The 19,702-nt window shown below is 41.1% G+C and overlaps 1 protein-coding gene across 3 annotated transcripts in view; it reads left to right on the top strand.

Annotated features, from left to right (window-relative positions):
- The first annotated feature begins 1,510 nt into the window (after window positions 1–1,510).
- cdh4 (cadherin 4, type 1, R-cadherin (retinal)) overlaps window positions 1,511–19,702 on the top strand; it is a 211,068-nt gene continuing 192,876 nt past the window's right edge. The window contains exons 1-2 of one of the 3 annotated variants that reach the window (XM_042406117.1): window positions 1,511–1,905; window positions 3,203–3,314. In XM_042406117.1, the coding sequence (XP_042262051.1) occupies window positions 1,852–1,905; window positions 3,203–3,314 (166 nt within the window). In that variant the 5' untranslated portion in view covers window positions 1,511–1,851. Of the gene's footprint in view, window positions 1,906–3,202; window positions 3,315–19,702 lie in introns of those variants that run through there. The other 2 variants (XM_042406118.1, XM_042406119.1) reach the window with 2 other exon arrangements.

The following is a 19,702-nucleotide window of genomic DNA, read 5'->3' on the forward strand; positions in this document are numbered from 1 at the left end:
ATGCTCGATACTTGAGAGGAATAATTTACTTGCGTTCCGAAACTGGCAGGGTACCTCCGAGCCACACAGAATTTACTGAGCAGGAGGATTTTTTTTTTTTTTCCCAGCAAAACAATAATGTCATGAATATCATCATGTTTGTGCAACGGAGGCAGACGAGGGAGGGTTGTATGATTAAGAACCACCACGAAGAGACAATATGAACTTAAGCATAAAGAGAGATGAGCTGATATGTCTGAATTGGTCACTATGTGTTGTAATTAATCAGGTTTAAAGTTAAAACTGCATGTGGGTGGCCTCCTCTAACTCATGAATGCAGGGAAATATCATCACACTACTGCTGGCAAGAGTCTTTTTCACTTGAGGACGTGCCACTTTCAGCACACTCAGACATTTTCTTTACAGGAACTCTTTCCCTTGACCCATACATGAGGAAATGACAGTGACTGATACCAAAATGTGACATTATTTATTAAAGGCATTGTTTATCGTACAAGGCGCAGGTTTTAAATCCTTGTTGTGCAGTTTCTCTGCCAACTTTTCGATGGTGTAATAAAAGCAGAAGCACATTGCCCCGAAGAGAGATGAGTGGAGTGTATTTCTGAAATCTCTGACCTTAAAAATCCCGCCCTCCGGACAGAAACACCCACTGAGCTGTAGTCAACTAGACTAGGAGTACTTCTTAATTATCAGCCTCAAGCAGTTTGTTTTGAAGATACTGTTTAAAGGGAAGATACTGATAAAAAAAAACTCTTAAGACATCTTTTTTACTCAATATTGAAGGAGTTAGTGCAGAAAATAAAGCAGAAAATGTGAATGGCAGTGACAGGGGCAGACACTGGGCTGTGTTGATTGACACTGCAATACTGTCCTATTCCTTTTGAGGGGATTAAATTGTCATGACCTCTCAGATATGGAAATTGAGGGACTGATCAGAGGCTTTGGAAATGTCAACATTATTTAATTGTGAGACCAGTTAAAGGCACAGTTCATACATTCCCCATTATTATTTCAATATTACAACATTGCAATGTTTTCAGATGTATCACTGCACATGTATCACTACAGTATTTCAGTGTCAGAATTGTAATCAATAAATAATGCCAGAAAATCCCTCAATTATAACAACAAACTGAATAATCTCACATCAGTGCAAGACTCATCATCTTTTTTGTTCAAATGAGATATGAACTGACTGAATATGATTTGAAAAATGCACACATATGTCCTTTAGATCATCACTCAGGGCTCTGATTGATTTGACTTTATTTCATTTGAACCTTATATTGACAATCAATGTCTTATCCCGCAGTGGTCTATCACAGCAGCTTTAATAAAAAGCTAATAACTGGGCAGCTCTTGCCGTACTTATACCGTGGATCAGGGGCAGAGGGGGTAACTGGGGTGTGAAATAGACTCCAGTTAGCTGATGGACACATGAAAGGACTCGGATGGTTGCTTGTCACTCACACCACCAGACCCGCCTTTGCTCCATCTGAAGTCAAAATATGAATCTAAATAGCCCGGAAAATGCATTTTTCTACCAATATATCCCAGATATGTACGGGGCATCACATGAAGTGAACTGGAGAGCAGACGGAGCACACTGCCATGCCTGCTCCGCCGTGCGGTAGGAGGGGTTGTAGTGACGCTGTTATCCAATGGGCACCGGCTTCCTCTGGACGGAGCGCAGCATCTCTGTCTCAGCGGCACTTTTGCGCCAGACAAGTAGGGACGGTCTCTCACTCAGCACCCGAGAAGAAGAAACAGGGCTTCGGGAATTACTGAGGGGAATTTGGCGAAAAAGACTCATCTCTTCCCCCCTTTTTCCTAACACGCGATTTTGCAAAGATGAGCGTTGGCTGCGTCATTCTGGCGTGCACCTTACTTGTGGGCGCATCCTCGGTAAGATGAGTTAATTTCTTTATGTCTTTTTTTCGACTAACAGTACTGTGGAAGTGCTGCACTGCTGTAGTGCTTACTCGGGCTTTGCAGCGCGCTGCATGAGACCTCGAGAGTGGCTGTGAAAGGTTCACTTTCCCCCGCAGTGTTGCGCTAAAGGCAACACGATGCGTGTAATCGAGCTTATTACGGCTGCGTTTAAGGTCAAGAATATGTTTGCCTAACTGTGGTGAAAAAAAGTAACTGGCAACTATGTTCGTTAGCATCTCCATCCTCTCTCCTAAATAAACTGCAGTGCCTTGTTGCAGAGGACAGTGGTTTTTAGAGGGGCTTCTCGTTCTGTTGGCTGCGATCAACTTCGTTTACGCACGTTTACGCACTGTCATTTCTCCTTTTCTAAATTCATGGGATTAATGTCTAACTTGGCGACTTGGTTATTAGGTTTGGTGTCTATTCAAAGGGGAAGATTTAAGGAGCAAATCATCAATCATGAATAGCTTACCTTACTTTATTTTTCAAACTTAGGCAATCAGCCCTATTTCTCCAAATATATGCAGTTGTAGTTTGTTGGGCTTTGTTGATATGCAATCAGGGAAATACTGAGTTGCAAAAAAAGTAGCAAAAAAGTGCAATATATTTTCTTTATAAAAGCCATACATTGATATGATGTATTAGGTGGATTGCTGCATGTGCATTCTGTGGGGAATTAAATGCTGGATATAAAGTAGTGTGTGCCTGCAACTATGCTTACATATCAAATGTGTGTAATTTAACACAAACATTTGGCTTGTTTCTTTGGTGTCTCTCTCTCTCACATACACACACACTTTCTCTGAGTCTCTCTCGCTCTAACGATCCCATCAGCATGCAGCATTTACTGAATGTTTGAGTTAAACATCTCTTCCTTGCAATAGTCATTGCTGGTGTAATGATTATTATCATTATTGCCATTATCATGACGTGTCAGAATTTTCATGATGATCACAATTACAGTGTCAGTCATAATGATGATAATGATCACCATCATCAAGGCCATTTATTCACTCTTTGTTCAGTTTTTCTTCAGTGACTCTGTGATATTTGATAGTGATAGGAGTAGGTGTCTTTAGCTCCAGATGTGGATTTCCCCACTGTGATGGTCCAAGTGTGCCATACTGTAGTCTGAAGCAAATCACTCACTGTAGCCAGAAAGACTACGAGGTTCAATATCAGTCTGAAAAGGCTGCGAGATCAGCCTGTGACCCCGTGGCCGCAAGTCAATTTGCCAATGCTTAACAGGCCGTCTTGTTTTATTCCTCAGGGGAGTAAGGCAGGTCAGCCCCTTAAACCTCCATGCAGACCAGGCTTCTCCCAGAACTTCTACACAGTGATTGTCTCGAGAGACGTACTGCACGGCCAGAGCATTCTCAAAGGTAAGTCTGCCGCTGCTGGATCTCATTTACTGACTGATGATATTTTCTTTTCTCTGCCCAGATGTGTCCCCAACCTCACAGTGTGATTGAGTGAGTAAGTGTGTGTCTATGTGGGATGTAACTTGGGTTGAATAAATCTTGCGAAGTGATTAAACATGATGTGACAGCAGCATGTGTAATGCACTCTGTTCAAGGGTTGTCATTTGATATGGAGCTTCATTGATGGATGAACACCTAAATGTCAGTGATTGCAGTACAAAAGCTACAATACATTTCTTCTTTTTTGATTGACTAAGCAGCAGGCTTGCAGAGCAGACTCATTTAAATGGCTTGTTTCCTATTCTGCACATTTGCAGCTGGAAGCCCAAAACTTTTATTTTATTACCAGTGTTCATTGTTATATATTTTCCATCCCTTTTATTCTTTCTGCTTTTCAGAGGAATTCAATTCTGTTTTCATTCGCTCCATTTCTTTTCAGCGCAGGCATTGTACTGCATCTACTGTGAGGTTCATCTCCTGCCACGTGAAATTATGCTGTGGTTTCTTCAGTGTGTCCCTTCTATTTTCTGGTGAATCTTTGCCATAATGGAAAAATGCCTCTCAGCCTCATCCTAGAGTCCCAATTTGCATAATTGACAGATAAACAAAACCTTTGATACGCGCAGAATGGATTTCTATAACATAGACCATGTTATATCTAAAGCTTTAAACTCCTAGAACTGCAAGATGGTGAAGTGAAGATCTATGCAGTAGATTTGGGCTGTAAGTGTCCAGGGACTTGGTTTTGGTAATGTGGTAAACATTTTGGTTGGTACATTTCCTCCTATTTCTTCCCTGTAACCTACTCTAGGCTGTTACTCACACTCTGGGTAACAGCTCAGCAACAGTGTACAATAAGCTTAGCTCTCCCCTGACACTTTGCTTTTATAGCCAAATATTTGTCTATTGTTACGTGAAATGCTATTTGCCAGGAGGAAATGGCATTCTCATTGTAACAGCTGTTTGAGCATTTTCCGGCTCAGAGCAAAACAATTGAATTATTCTGGAGGTTATTTTGTTATTTAGGAGGCTGACAAGGACAGTGCAGCCAGTCAGTGGGGAGCGTGTTTGCCTGAAGGGGCTCTGGGCTCAAGGTTTCTGCCTGTTTGGAAATGGGCTGAGGCATCGTTACTGACCCAAACAACATTAACACAGTATGATGTGTCTACTAGACAGATGACGTATGTTGGTTTCTCCCACTCAGTGTTTGTGTGTGTTAGCAGCTTATATGTGTGTGAGTCTCGGGGGGGATGTTGGTGCACACACATGTCCTGGTGTACATATCAGTTGCCAACACTTCAGTTCCAAAAAGGTTACGGCAAAGCTCAACTGTAACAATTTGATTTTGATTATGTGGTGCATCAGCTCAGCTTTGATCTCATACTACCTCTACTTCCAGTCTCTGTCCCTCTCTTTCATTTTCTCCATCTCTGTGTTTGTTCTTTGTGAAAATCAATCTGAAAGCCATGCTGTCCTCCCAACTGGCCACTCAAAGGGATATGTGCTGCAGCAGCTTAAGTCCTCATGCAATGATTAATGTGCAGGGGCTAGCCTTACTGAAGCTCTGTTTTCTATACAGTGGGACACGAAACAGGAGGATGCCTTTAATCCTAACGCCACAATATGTATAACCTGAAACTGTCACTTTCCAAGAAAATGAATGGGCCAGGGATGAGATGTGGGAGGGTCTGGGATGCTGGCTAGGGGGTTACTGGACCGCTGTGGGCCGTGGCTGTTGTCTCTCTGGAGAGATGGATAGTGAGCGATGGGGGATGGACCAGAGAGCTGTGGCCCAGCAGGTGCAGTGTGAACCCGGCTTCTGTTTCCAGTTGCTGAACAATGTGTGGACTGCAGCTCTTTTCATGCTGAGGTGGAAGGGGAAGTCGTTTTCACTCAAATTTTATTGTTTTGCATTGGTGTGCGGATAGTTTAGAAGTGACTATGTAGAGGCAAAAATGCTTTGCTCTGTGGTGAGGAACAAGACATTACAGACTCATTAATAACACTGAGCTTGATCTCAGATTTAAGGAATTTATTACAGAGTATCAAGTCAAATTAATATGAACAACCAACAGCAATCAGCAAACAGAGATGGAGTCTCGCTATTTGGCCGAATAGGGTGCAGCCTCTCTCAACCAAGGTGGCATCAAGAGACTGAACACAGGTCAACTGAAATGACTGTCCTTATATGTAGACAGATCCATGCAGATAGTCATGTTTGACATCTGTCCTGATTTCACAACTGCACACAGTTCAACTCCGTCCACTGTCCCAGACGCAGGGGCATCAGTTTGTTTAAGACCAGTGATTTGAGTTCAGTGCTATTTATTTGTACAGTTCATTCAAACATACTTTGCCCTGTACAGAGAGTACATCATTCTTACAATTTCGAAATCAGAATAACAGATTAAGAAATAAGATTTCCCCTACACCTACACTGTATTTTTGATGACAAATTCATTAACACCAATCTGCGTTAATTGAATGTGTTGGAAATATTTCCCTTGATGCTATGGTTGTTTATGCCTGGTTGTCACGCTATGTGTCAGTCATGTCTGTGCCTAAAGGATCATACCGTATGTTTGACCCTTTCCATTACTGCTGCTCACCTTTTTCCAAGGCACATAGTATTGTTTTAAATGTTTGAAGCCACTGATTCATTTCAACGTGGAGTGACAAACAACTTTTAGAGGCTTCAAAATTTGTAATTTTTGTGTTTATTACAATGTCGTCATTACCTGGACATACGATTCAAACTTTAAAATCAACCTTTAAAATCAACCCATAAAGGATCATGTAATCCTTTGCACCACTGGTTCCCAACCTATTTGTGACACTTCATAGCCAAAAAATGCCCAGTTGCGACCTCTCATCGCAGGGTGTGATGTTCCTATCTCAGATTGTCTCATGATATGCCATAATGTGTTTTTAGAGTCTTGAAACTGTACAGTACTTGACAAGAAAAAAATCTGTCAAAAGATAATAATTTCATGACCCTCCTCAGATGTATATTGTGACTTCTCGGGGGTCCCGACCTCCACGTTGGGAATCTCTGCTTTACCCTATCTGAAAACATAAACGTGGAGATGCATGTTTTTCACTGGACAGTGACAAACTGGAAATGAACACATCAACATGGCTTTGAAAATGGACAGCTGTGATTTAAATGATACATGACTTGTAGTCAATACGTTACGCTAAAACACTAGTATGGACCTTTAACCTTTCTTTTTGTATTGTTCCCACTGTAGATAAAGTAAAGTCTCTGGTCAAGACTTGAAAGGTCATTTTTGAATTGTAATGCATCGTTCAGTGCCCCTTCGGTCATTCTTGGCTGGCTTTATAGGTTAAAAAGGCTGTTATGGGTTTGTGGTTGACCATAAAAGACCTTTGTTTAACTAACTCACAAATCTCTGCCCTGCCGCTAAGTTGTGCTGAATAAATCATCCCATGCTCCCATGGACATGTTTGTCTGAGAGCTGGGTCAGGATTGGAGGAGGAGGCAGTGGCACACAGGCAAGCAGACAGCCGGGCTTGAGTCGTGGTCCGTGCAGATTCCCGCTGTGGGCAGATAAGCCATGAAAAGAAATATTCCAGTGATTGCACATCGCTGTGTAAACCATCACCTCGCTCCAAGAGCCGGAACAGACACCTAGGAACACGGACAAGGGGATGTGGCCTTAGCGTGAAAAAAAAAAAGAGAAAAGATTTGAAATACATTTCAGTCAGGATAGTGTCTCTTTAAGACACTGTCAATGCATATTTGAAAAGACAGCAGTGATGAGTTTCACCCTTTGCCCTTCGCCAGTTCTTAACACAGGAGAAAAGACAGCTCTGTGTGATTTGGACGCCTGTCTGTCTGCATACTTTGCTTTATGTTGCTAAGATTTTGTGACAAAGAAAATGACTGATGGATTTACTGGATTGCAGAAACCTTGTCTTTGGAGAGAAATCAATTTCGGTTTTTGAGTGGAGAGTTTCAGAAATGCAGTAAAGGTCCACTACGCTGTGGGAAAATGAAATAAAAAAACAAAACAAAACAATGATGATAACTTAATGTCTTCTGGCAGACAGCAACAAAAGAGATGTGTCTATTCCTTAACCAAGTGTTCAGTATCTTTTTTTAAAGCTGGTGCTTTGTCACCTCGACTCCACACTGCCCTTTCAAAGATAATATGCTCAGTTTCTGTCCCTCTGTTTTTCCCTTGAATCACAAGAGATGACCTTGCTCTATGAAAGAAAAAAAATCCACAATTGGGTGCCTTTCCTTGCTTCCTTCATCCCAAGGCTTTTAATTTTGAAATTGGGTCTTTTTGCAGTTACTTTATAACTGCTGCAGCTTGTGCAGGGAAAAAAAATATACACACTGTACTTTAATCTAAAAGATTAATTTAAAGAGGATCATGCCTCCATCAGCTATACGCTTTCGGATTGGATTTCCTATTGTTTAATTCCACCTCTAAAAGTTACACATACAAAATGACTTGTAACATGACCCCAATTAGACTGCAGCAGGAAAAATCTGGCAAGGAGCCATATCTGCTTTGAAGCAGCCAACTCAGTATATGCTGTGCTGTAGAGAACTTCTGACTCCTAACCTACCATCCAAAGTGACAGGACTTTCATAAGTACGTCCAGACCCAAGAACTGAAAAGGGGTGGGGGTGGGGGGGATTACGTTTCCAGGCATTTGATAAGCGGCATGCCATTTTCCTTCTGACTCACGAACGTCTCTCTTGTCCTCCAGAGAGTCTTTCATCTCTGCAGCCAGGACCTGCAGTCTGTGGCGAGCTGATAGAATACAGGTACAGAAGATGAGCCACATCATTTCTCTTTATCTCGCCTGCCTTCTTACCAAACCAAGCTATGCTCCTATATCCCTCAAACTCCCTACAACATGACATACACGCTGAACCAATTCCATCAAGCAAGCCACCCAAGATATAGTACATGCCACAGCACAATGCTTTTCATCCTGTTTTGTAGTCATTTCCTCTGTGGAGGTAGTAAGTAAAAAAAAAAAGGGGTTTTGATAGATGGGAAATCGGCTGTCAGCAGAAATATTATTGCCTCTTGTCAGGGCTTCCATGTGAATTTTATTAGTTCTAGTGCACTGATCTCCACTGAGCTCCTCTTGCTGTGTACTGGTATTAGCTTTAGTCTGATAGTTGGTCATTGGGTCATGGCTTGTACTCTCATGGAATTTCATTACGACACATATAGTTTCACTACTTGCCCATCTGGAGCCTGTTGAGAGACAGCGGTGATTCATCTCAACTTCTTCCTTGCATTTAGACGTGGAGAAGCTGTCAGTGAAGAAACGCCTCAGACTCCCGCTGCTGTGCACGGTCTCTTGTTTGCACTCTGCTGAGTGAGATTATGCAGTAGATCTACATTTCCTGACAAAATAGGGGTGAGCTAATTGTGCCCCGAATTCTGACCTTCAAACGGAGGTAATCGCGATATTATCAGACGTTTAGATTGCATCTGCAAGAGCTGGCGGCTCAGGGTGGAATCATAAAGTGATTATATGAAAAAAAAAAGAAATGAGGCACTTCTGATGGTGTTAGCCAAAAAGAGAGTCCTTGGCAAGGGATTAACGGATAAGAAAGAGGACTGTGTTGGACGGGGAACTGGAGACTTACTATTGTATTTCAGGAGTTAAGACAAGGACAAATTTAGAAAAAAATATTCATGGATAAAGTATAAAGTAAAGTTTCTTTTATTTTTCTTGGAAACAAATTAGTTAACAGTTAACCTTCCTGATGGATGCCCCTCTTTACATGCAATATCAAAGAAAGTAGTAGAGAGCAGCCTTTTGACGAAACAAACACCTTGTGCACCATTGATGACCTTGTATTCCGTGAATACTATTTGCATTTGTTATCGAAAACCTTTTTTTAATTGACCATCCCCTCTCTCAATCGATGTGTATTAGCGCTTTGCAACTCAGTGCACTTTAATGATCGGTGGCCTTGATTAAGACTCTATTGGCTTTTTGTTGCAGTGCAGAAAGGAACACTTTCCCCACTTGGAGACCTCTGTTTCACCTTTCAGCTGTAAGTATAACCCGCAATCTATCAGTTCATTACAAAGGTTTTTACCCTCTCCTCTAGGCTCCAGGATTTACATGCATCTGAATACAAATCAGACCTTCAGTGTAAAGTGCTGTTTCTTCAGCTCAAATTATTCACTGGCGTGTTATCTTGCCTGTTTGTATTGTCACGACAAAGTTCACTTACTTGTCATTTAGGTGGATTATTGGATAGATTTATTACAGATTACAATTAATAGAAAAAAGAAAGAGGTTTAACTACAGTAACCCTGCAAAATAAACTGAAAAGAAAAGAGTCAGAGCTCAGTGCAGACCTCGCCGCTCAGAAAATAATGTGGAAAAGCTCAGTTTGAACTAATTTTCCATTTTATCATCAGTCTGAAATTGTGGCTTTTCAGTGCTGCGTTTTTTGATTGGCTTTGAGTCATGCTTTCTTCTTCCAATACATAAGGGAATAAAAAGCAGCAATTCAGGCACTGTATAGATTGCAATTATTTTCTGTTGTTCATCTACCTACAGTATGTGGTTTTTTACCTCTTTATTGTTTCTTTCCAGTCAGCCTCCATGAAGCCTGGCCTGAATGTTTAGAGTTTTATGTACCACTTCTGTACATGTTGTAATTACCCTGGAGTGGATCTCTATTAGCTCAGGCAGTGGGGGAGGATTCACAAGTCATCAGACCCCTCAGACCTCTTCCTGAACACAGGAGGAGGAGGAGGAGGAGTTGGAGACTGAGGACAGGATGAGATGGAGGTAGAACAACACACATAGAAGATATTCTTGAACATGAGCTTTCCAAATCACTCTCCTGTACTTGTGAAGCCCACCATGACATTTCCAGTAACTCCAGCATATCAGACAGATATTTATATTTAAGGATAGCTGTGTGTTTGTACCACCTCCACCTATCTAGAAGCCCCCTTCCACTAGCTGTACATCTGCTCTCCCCCTCCTCTTTATGCCTGAATCAGGGGCTCAAAGTGACATACAGCTTCTCACTTTATTGATGAATTATGGCCAAGCGGTTTGACCTTGTGCTGCCACTTGACCTCACATGTTCTCCAACACTCATATCCTCAGTCTGCAGCACTGGAGGAGATGAAAAACACGGCCCAATCAAAATGATTTACGTTTGGCTCGACTCAACACATAGATCCTTCTAAGCTGCTGCTAAATGTATCTCCAGAGGGCCTTGCTGTATTGTACTGTACAGCCATTTCTGAAGCCATGGGGCTTTTGCTATTCTATCGCCTTAATTAAAAGACTGTACTGTCAAGATGCCTTTGTTCTACAAACTCTAATATCAAAAAGGTCCCTCGCCAGAGAGGGGTTTGTGCTCTACTTTGTCCTTTGGATTAATTCAGCCTGGAATCTATATTTGATCAGGGCGCCTGTGTGCTCTTGCTCTCACCATATTCTCTTGTGCATTTTTGTTAAATGCAAAAACGCTGGTTTATTTATTTATATTTAAACACAGTATATTTTGTGCATTGTGTGTGTTTGTGTGCGTATGTGTTTGTAGGCAGTGCTTCATCCAGAGGGTGATTATTTTAAATGGAGAAATTAAAGGATTAAAAACCAGCCCAGTAATCCAGCTGTCAATCTCACGGCTCATTAGTAAGCAAAGGAGAGGGAAGTGGGAGAGAGAGATATACAACACACTGTGAGAGAGAGAGAGAGCGAGAGAGAGGGAGGGAGAGAGAAAGGGTGAGTGAGAGGTAAAGGTGTAAACTTGTCAATCAAACAGAAAGGAAGGTTTTCTGAATTCCTGTATTAATGAACAACTTCCTGAGACTGTTTAATATATAAAAATATGACATTCCGTTAAATTGCACATTTTGGTCTTAATATACTGCATCAAAGCAACATGAGGGTTTGAGATTTCTGTTCAGTACGTGATTATTTGCATTCTTGATTGTGACTCAGCTTCATGCTCACAATCTGTTAGAAAAGGAGATGTCACGCCAAGTCACGCTATGCAACTGTTAAGACTGAGTATATTAAAGAGCACTAGGATGGAGCATGACGCCTTACATTACAAACCAGTTTAAGGACTCATATTGTTATTGTACGTCTTAATAGTAAAAAGTCATATGGCAAGTGATACCAGAATTTATGTGGGGCTTGGTTCACAGTCGCTGCTATTTACAGTTTTAAATGAATGAATGAGTGCAACTACAATGACGTACTGTATATGTAAACAGTGTGTGTGTGCTGCAGATTAGCCTTGGTGCTGAAAGATATACAGCGTCTCTGCCATTTTTCACCAGGCTCTGAGGCACATAAAAGAAACAGTCCGGGAAACGATGACACCATAAAAGAAAATAGAAACACAAATCCTGACTCCATCATGGAAAAAAGGGGAGAAATTGCATCTCCTATGGCGGTGATGCTTTTCGAATTTGATTGTATCAATTTGCTGTCTATTTTGATCTAAAAAGCGGGCTGTGTGCAGACTTATTTGCTCATGCACAGTGACTTGTGGATGCCCACTTCTCATGCAGCTCATCTCATTTAATTTGAAACACATCACCTTTTTTTTTGTTTGTTTTCGCATTTTTTCATAGAGTATACTTCACCCATTTAGGTGTCCCTGTTTGAGTTATTTTCTCCCATGAAACTTTCCAATTTCGATTCAGAGGAAACCGTTGATTTAATCGTGTTATTACGTTATAGACAAGCTTTTTAGGTTTATTTCTGCTAAATCTGTGGTAGCTGTTACCTCTAGAGCAATGACTGGCTCGCTTTGTTGAAAAAACACAATTGTTGCAACAGCAGAGAAAACTCAGTTGTACTTTCTACTGACAGGCTGTTTGAAAGAGAGCACTATGGCCAGGATTCAGATGGCTGATTTGGAAATCACAATACGGAACCATGCTCTGTCCTGTTGTGATGCAGATTTGTCTGTGGGAGCCTGACAAATCTACAAATATGCTTTGCTGACCAGAATAAACAGATGATAGTCTAGTGTAGAATCGTAATACAACTTAATCCATTCTGTTTCCTGCTCCCTCTCATTGCCAGCTCCGATGTCAGTAAAGAATTGAATCTTTTTATGTTTTTATCAGCTTCCTCTCTGTCCTCACGTCTGTCTGTCTGTTTCTCTCTCTCTCTCAACCTGAGCGAGCTCATCATGCTATCACTGACTCCCTCATGAACCCATTTCCTCCAAAACTGAGATGCCAAACAAAGCACAACACGCCTTGCCTGATTTCTATTTACAGCTGCACTCACACAGAGACGGGTCACACACAGCTTGTATCCCACGCACACGCACACACTGACACACACTTTAACACTTACTATAGAGGTTAATTCATTGTAGCACAGGCCCCTGTAGGTATCTGCACAAATGTTAAATGTGCCATTACACTATTAGCTTTGACCTCCAGATGGGTTTCTTCAACGTTATAATAATCCACCTGCAGACCTGCATATTCCTGATGTTTGCCGGAGAACAAGCAAACAGTAAAACTGCCAGTAAGAAAATAATTAATTTCTAAATCTGATCGCACCTTTTGCACTGCTTTCTCATTTCTTGACATATTGATGTGTGACGTGGATAGAGGCGCACTGCAAATACTCATGAGAAGATTATAGCCATCAGCTACCAACAGTCAGAAATCCACATAAAATATCATATTACCATACCAAAGATGTCCCAGTCACACATGCAAACGTGTCTTTTGTTGTCTCTGCATAACAAGATTGAGTTTTTTCAAATATGCTTAAGCTTGGCGTTTGGCATTTTAGTCTTTATTTAGCGAGAGCCTGGTAATGCACAGACATACAGAATAAAATCTGGGGTTGAGAACCCACTTTTTTGATTGAAATATGGGAGCAAATCAATAGAGTCTTCCTTTTTGCTGGCAACGTGCAATGCAGACACACACCGGTAGCATCGATCACAGCTTCAGAAGAATCACAGTTTTCCTCTCCCGCCCCGCTCTGTCTCTCTGTGTGCCTCTCCTCCCTTCTTGTTCTCTTTCTCTTGTCTCTTTTCTCTCTGTAGCCCCATATAGGTTTTCAGATAAAAATAATAGCTCTGAGAACCAACAGAGAAGAGAGGCATAGAGGAGGAGGGGGTGGTGGTGGTGTTGGTGACAGTGTTTGCGCTCTGCACCACAACCCAGCAGTAAGACAATAAGAGGCAGTCTGACTAACTGTGGCCTCTGGGAATAGAAGCCTTCTTATTGCCATAAACAGCAATTTAGCCTGGGTAAAAGACAAACGGATGCAACCATATTACTGTGTCATCATGATTACAGCCACCACAGGGCTGTGGCAAAGTGAATGATGGCTGTAACATTCAGGCACCTATTTAAATACAGCATCAAATTTATAGCCATGTAAACCGATCTAACATCAAGGCTAATCCCAGTGATGACACAGATAAGTGAAAGATGTTCAACACTAGCGCTGAAGGATAGAGTTTGGTGCTTGTCTGCATTGCTGTGCCTACATTTGTGATGGTATTTTCACAAAATAGCTTGTGTCTGTGCTAAAGACTGTTGCCTTTTGATTTGCAGCCCACAGGTTACTGGCTGAACATGCTGTAGTCATTTCTAACTTAGCCCTCTGCATTCTGACCAGAGGAGATGGAAAGCTTTGAGCAGCTCTCTAAAACTATCATTACGAAGCCGATAGTTAAACGTCCTGGTTGAATAAGCACTGCTGCCCTGCAGGGCCATAGGCCTACTGCGCATAACTCACCTGTCATGAATAAACATCCACCATCTGTAGATATCTGGTGGGTTTCCTGATTTCATGTGGTGATTCACAGCTTGATTTGCATTTCTGTTATGCCTCTCCAAGATTATATTAACCCATTGAAACAACACACAATGCTTTGACCACAGCGATGGTCCCGCCTGTTATTTTTAACTGATAGCTTTGCATGCTTGGGTCAGGTTCAGGGCCTGTAGAGCTCATTATTGTGGAGCTAGGGTGGATGTTGGCAACAATACAAGACCCATTTCCACCTTCAGGCCCCGCAGCATGTTGGAAGAAATGTGAGGAGGAGTTGGAAGAAGGCTTGAACATCAGTGCAGTCATACAGTATATGAGATCAAAAGAGCCAGCTGTATAGAAATCTACACAAAGGGTAAGCAATGAACTTGAATGAATAATACAGTTACAAATGCATTAAACTTGTAGTGGACATTGGGATGCTTGGCATGTACAGAGTTAATTTCCATGGTATCTGTGATGTTGAGTCAATGTAAAGATGAAACAATGCGTTGATGGTGTTGTTACAATAATACAAGCCTCTTTAAAGGACCAGTGTATAAGATTTAGTGGCATCTAGCTGTGAGGTTGCAGATTGCAACCAACTGAATAGCCCTCCCCTTCCTAGTGTGTAGGAGAACCTACGGTGGCCGTGAAACTCACGAAAAATACGAAAGGCCCTCTCTAGAGCCAGTGTTTGGTTTGTTGGTCTATTCCATTTCGGCCAAGTCTGGTCTGCTAGATGCCACTAAATTCTACACACTGGTCCTTTAAGTGAAATATCCCAGTAGTGCAGTGTAAAAATACAGGCTTGTTACACTAAAACAATGGCTGAATGAATTGAATTGAAAAAGGATAAAGAGTCCTTATCACTGATGGATATTTTATTATTATAGTTGATCTGTGTATTGTCCACAGTGGGGCTAAAAGATGATGATTCTTGTCTGTCTCCTGCTTGAACATCCATACTTCAGTTTCATTTTTTTTTTGTGGCTACATGTATTATTTCCCACTAAGATATCGCTCATTTTCTTAAGTTGGATTTTTAAACATAAAACTGCGAATATTTATCAAAAAATTGTGAAAATTGTCGCTTTTTGTTGGCATTCTTTAATATCCATCAGATTGTTTCTGGCAATATTATTTGAAAAATATATAAAAACTATAAAACAAGATATTTTTTTCACACCCACTTTGCCGTAGTACATTTTGTTGTAATGTGAGAACTATCCTCTGCACTCAGTGCCTCACCGGTTGAATACCTCCTCTGCACTTGGTTTTGGGGATGGAGGCTTGCATTTGATGAAGCCACTTGTTGAACCACCTGCATGTTTTATTAGTCGTTAACAGATTTTGCACTCTGCTTCCTTCACATTTATCCTGACAAACACGGGTGAACTGTAAGATGCCATTTTAATAGGAGAGGTAATTAAGAGAAACAGCTGCAGGCTGAAAAGTTGAGCCACACAGGTGCACATATGCTAAAATAATTCTACAGCGAGTTACTCTGTGAAATCCCAGTAAATATCTCAATACTTACATTTCGACTCTAATTCACAGCGTGTACTCTTCAACAAAATTAATTTTAGCATTCATTTCTCAGCTGCCAACAGAGGGGAAAATGCAAAAGAATTGCTAACTTTGTCTCATTAATTGGCATTAAGAGAGCCTGGTGCCAAAACATTAACTGTACCTTGAAAATACTTGAAGATGCTGTATTCACAATATTCTCTTAATCATCAGCCCCCCTCAAGTCATTCTCATATTTATTCAGCCCGTTCTCACTCCAACTCATCAAATACAGACGCTTTGTCACGTCCCTCGGCGTCACTTTTTAATGCACTGGGTATCTCTTAGCTTCATTTTTCAGCGTGCAGGGTAGTCTAAAAGTTCATGGCAAAAAGCGGACTTAGCAGGATTTTGCTGCAGGTGACCACTGTTCGCTTCTCACTGCCAACCACGTTTGAAGTGATCATTTTAACCCAAACCATGATTTTTCCCTAACCAAGTGGTTTTTGTACCTTAACCAGACCTTAACCACAGCATTGTCACACCATAAAACATAATTATTTTTTGATAGTGATTTGTAACGGTTGGTGCAGGCACGAAAGATACCTTCAATTGAAATACATTATATAGATTCAATTTCACAAACTGCCGTGATACTGCACATCGAAAAACGTGTCTAATAATGACGCGGATGGATTTACAGTGGTGTAAATTGAAAGCCTGGTGCGTCTCATACAGATGCTAAAGGATGCCTTGTGTGTCAGTATCAGATGCCAAGGGGTGTGATGAAGCATTGGTATTTGACAACCTGGGAATGAGAAGGGGTTGGTCTATTATGCAGAAGCCACATCCACCTGTCGTAACATTTGAACTGAATGAACTGCATCCAGAAAGAATCTGTGAAGATATGGTGACAAATTCTTATATTAAGGAATTAAGGCATAGTGTAAGGAACTGTAAAGATGTGAGTATACACTGAATCTACACACACACACACACACACACGTGCACACACACTGACAGAGAGAAGAGATCATTTTATTTGCTGGTGTTATTCTATCAAGCAAAGACATCATCAGGAATAGGTCACACATGGATCACTAGCATTAAGCCTCCTCTCCTCTCCTCTCCTCTCCTCTCCTCTCCTCTCCTCTCCTCTCCTCTCCTCTCCTCTCCTCCCCACTCTCTGTGCTCTCTGTTTTTATTTTCTTCTTTTAGATCCAATTTGCAGTCCTCTCTGTTCTTGCCTTGCCATCTTTCTCAGCTTTAGTATATTCACCAGCCTGAAGCTCTGTGTGAACTTCTCTTCACACTCTGGAGATTGTATCTGTCGTTCCAGGGAGAAATGGAGCAAACAGGGGATAAGACATTGACGGTGGCTGTCCTTTTTTAGTATCTTATAAAACATATGATACATGGTATAAATATATATATGTATTTCTGTGTGTGTGTGTGTGCACGCATACTTGAGCTTCCTCCCATTTTCAATAATCTTACCACACACCACCACAAGTCAGAAGCAGGGCCCTTGCAGGCTGCATTCTAAATACTCTCAAGGCTGGAGGCAAAGCAACATGAATTTCAATGAATTATTAAACAGGATTATTTATTTACTTCCTCCGCACCCTGAACCACCTAACTGGCAAATCTACATAGCATTTTTTCGAACCTGTGGCACATTTGTATGCATAATTTACTTTCATGACTGAATATTTTCTTTAGGATGTTGAGTTTAGTCTGTTCTCTGTACACCTTTGGGAATCAGCCGAGTGGACTTTGACTTTGCGCAGAGCTGTAATTCTGATGGACTCTGATTGTTCATTTCACTGCACTTATCTTCATGAAGAGATTGATTTTAAAATGTCAATTAGCATGATTTGTTTTTTGGCCATCACATGGAGCAGCTGAATTTGGCTTTGTTTTCGATTAATGACATTGTGTGAATCAAGTGGTACTGTTCTGGTGGATGAGTGTGTGCCAAATGTATGTGTTTGTGTGTGTGCGCGCATGTGTGTGTGTGTGTGTGTGTGTGTGTGTGTGTGTGTGTGTGAGTGTCAGACGATGTTGGCTGTGGGAGAAAGAGATGAATAAGCGAGCAGAGGACTGGAGCCCTGCCAGCCCGTGAGACTCCGACGCACTGCAGATGAACCAAACCTCCATCCATTCACATGGAGCTCATCATGGTGGGGTGACAACATGCTCCCACTGTCGCTGTGCCTGTCAGCATGTGCACCACTATGTGTTGACATGTACTGTAATTCTGTAGCAGTTTCCATTAACAGATCTTAAGGGCATGATTAAATATCAATCTAAACCTCATGAGCCAACAACCTTGGTTTTATTATGATGTTTTAATGAGAAAATCTTACCGATCTCATGGTAAACATCATTATGTATTTATAAAACCCTGCCTTGGATCATTAATGGAACTGCACACATCAAACATGGCACCTTAATAAAAAGCTAACAGCCCACGTATAACTGAAGCGCAGAGTGTGTGACCTACGCACATAGCACACAGATGAAATGTAAATCAAGGTAAATGAGATGGCACCTCCATTCCTGCTGTCTGAACCAACTTGTACAGTTTTCTTCCACTGTGATGAGCAGTGTGTGTCTGTGTGTGTGTGTGTGTGTGTGTGTGGTCAGCTGCTGTGTGAGAGACAACAGCAAGACTAACACTGCAGTGATGGAGGATCCAGCAGAAGGGCCGTTAGACTACAGCAGGATCCTCCAATATTACTGCCAGGGGTACAGCTTGTGCCTGATAACACTGATAGAAATATGAGTGTTTTGTATCAGGACTGAATCAGTTAATGAATGGACCCCTTAGGGCTAATAAATACACATGAATAGTACTGTGTTATACAGGCTTTTTCTGTAAACACCGCCAGTCAGGCACAGACACTTTGTCTTCTGCTAAGATTTATGATTATTGAGGAATTGTTATCAGTTTTATTTTAAGGGGCAAGAAGCTGCTTATGCACACACATACATTTTAAACATTGGAAGAAAAAAACATTCCTGTGGCTCAGTGAGTCTTTGTAGTGTGATGGACATCATTTGATTTGGATATGTATTTATTCACATACTGTATGGCACATGAATTAAATGGAAATGCAAATGCACATAGGCTAAACATGCTCACAGGAAGGAATTTTCAAATAGTCTTTCAGCTGTCAAAATCTTGATCCGGAAGTCATATTTTGAATGCAAGATCAGAAGTCAATTTTGCTGTTAAATGATATGCAAAGTGCTAAGAGGAAGAAAGACAAAAGTCAAGCACAAATTGCTTTTTCTTGGATGGGAACCCAGAAACCAAGTTTCAGAGGGAGCAAAGAGACAAAAAAGTCAAAGATGCCCTCCCACACAAAGAAAAAGCAAACTTGTGTGTAACTGCAGCTCTGTGCTACTGCCACCCAAAAACCTGCTCCTTTTCTCATTATAATGAGAACATTTTCATCCTCTCTTTCTTTTCTCTGGATACTTTTGTGTTATAATGATATATTTTTCTCATCATTAATCATGAAGAAACTTTTGTCATTAAAACCAACCAACAAAATGCTTTCATTGCAAAAATATAAGTTATGACGATTTTATAAAAAGCAAACATTCAGCTGTTGTTGAAATTAGTAAAAGGTCCGGTCAAAGCCTATAAGGTGAAGACATTGTAGTCTGTGTTTACTAAGACACTTTGGTTAATGTTGTTAAAGCCATAATTTGAAGGCTTTCTACATACAAAGTTTAACTATTAATTTAATGCTCCAAAATCTCTGTTAAATGATAAAATAGAAAGAAAAAGAACATTTTCTTGTTATTATGAGAGACTTATTCTTCTTATTCTTCTAATGGCAGCAATATGATGCTACAGCAATTTGACCAAAGCCTAATTGTTCAGTTTCACGCAGCTGGTGCACAGCAGACCTCTGACCTCTGCCTCTCTGTGACCAGTCAGACCAACAGGGTGCATGCCGTCATCTCCTCCGCATGTACAGTATGAACTAGAGTGTTTAATGATAAGAGCAAACAGTGATTTGTCTAATCTGTGTGCCTATCAC

This window comes from Thunnus maccoyii, chromosome 3 (assembly GCF_910596095.1).
Source record: "Thunnus maccoyii chromosome 3, fThuMac1.1, whole genome shotgun sequence".
Lineage (NCBI taxonomy): Eukaryota > Metazoa > Chordata > Actinopteri > Scombriformes > Scombridae > Thunnus > Thunnus maccoyii.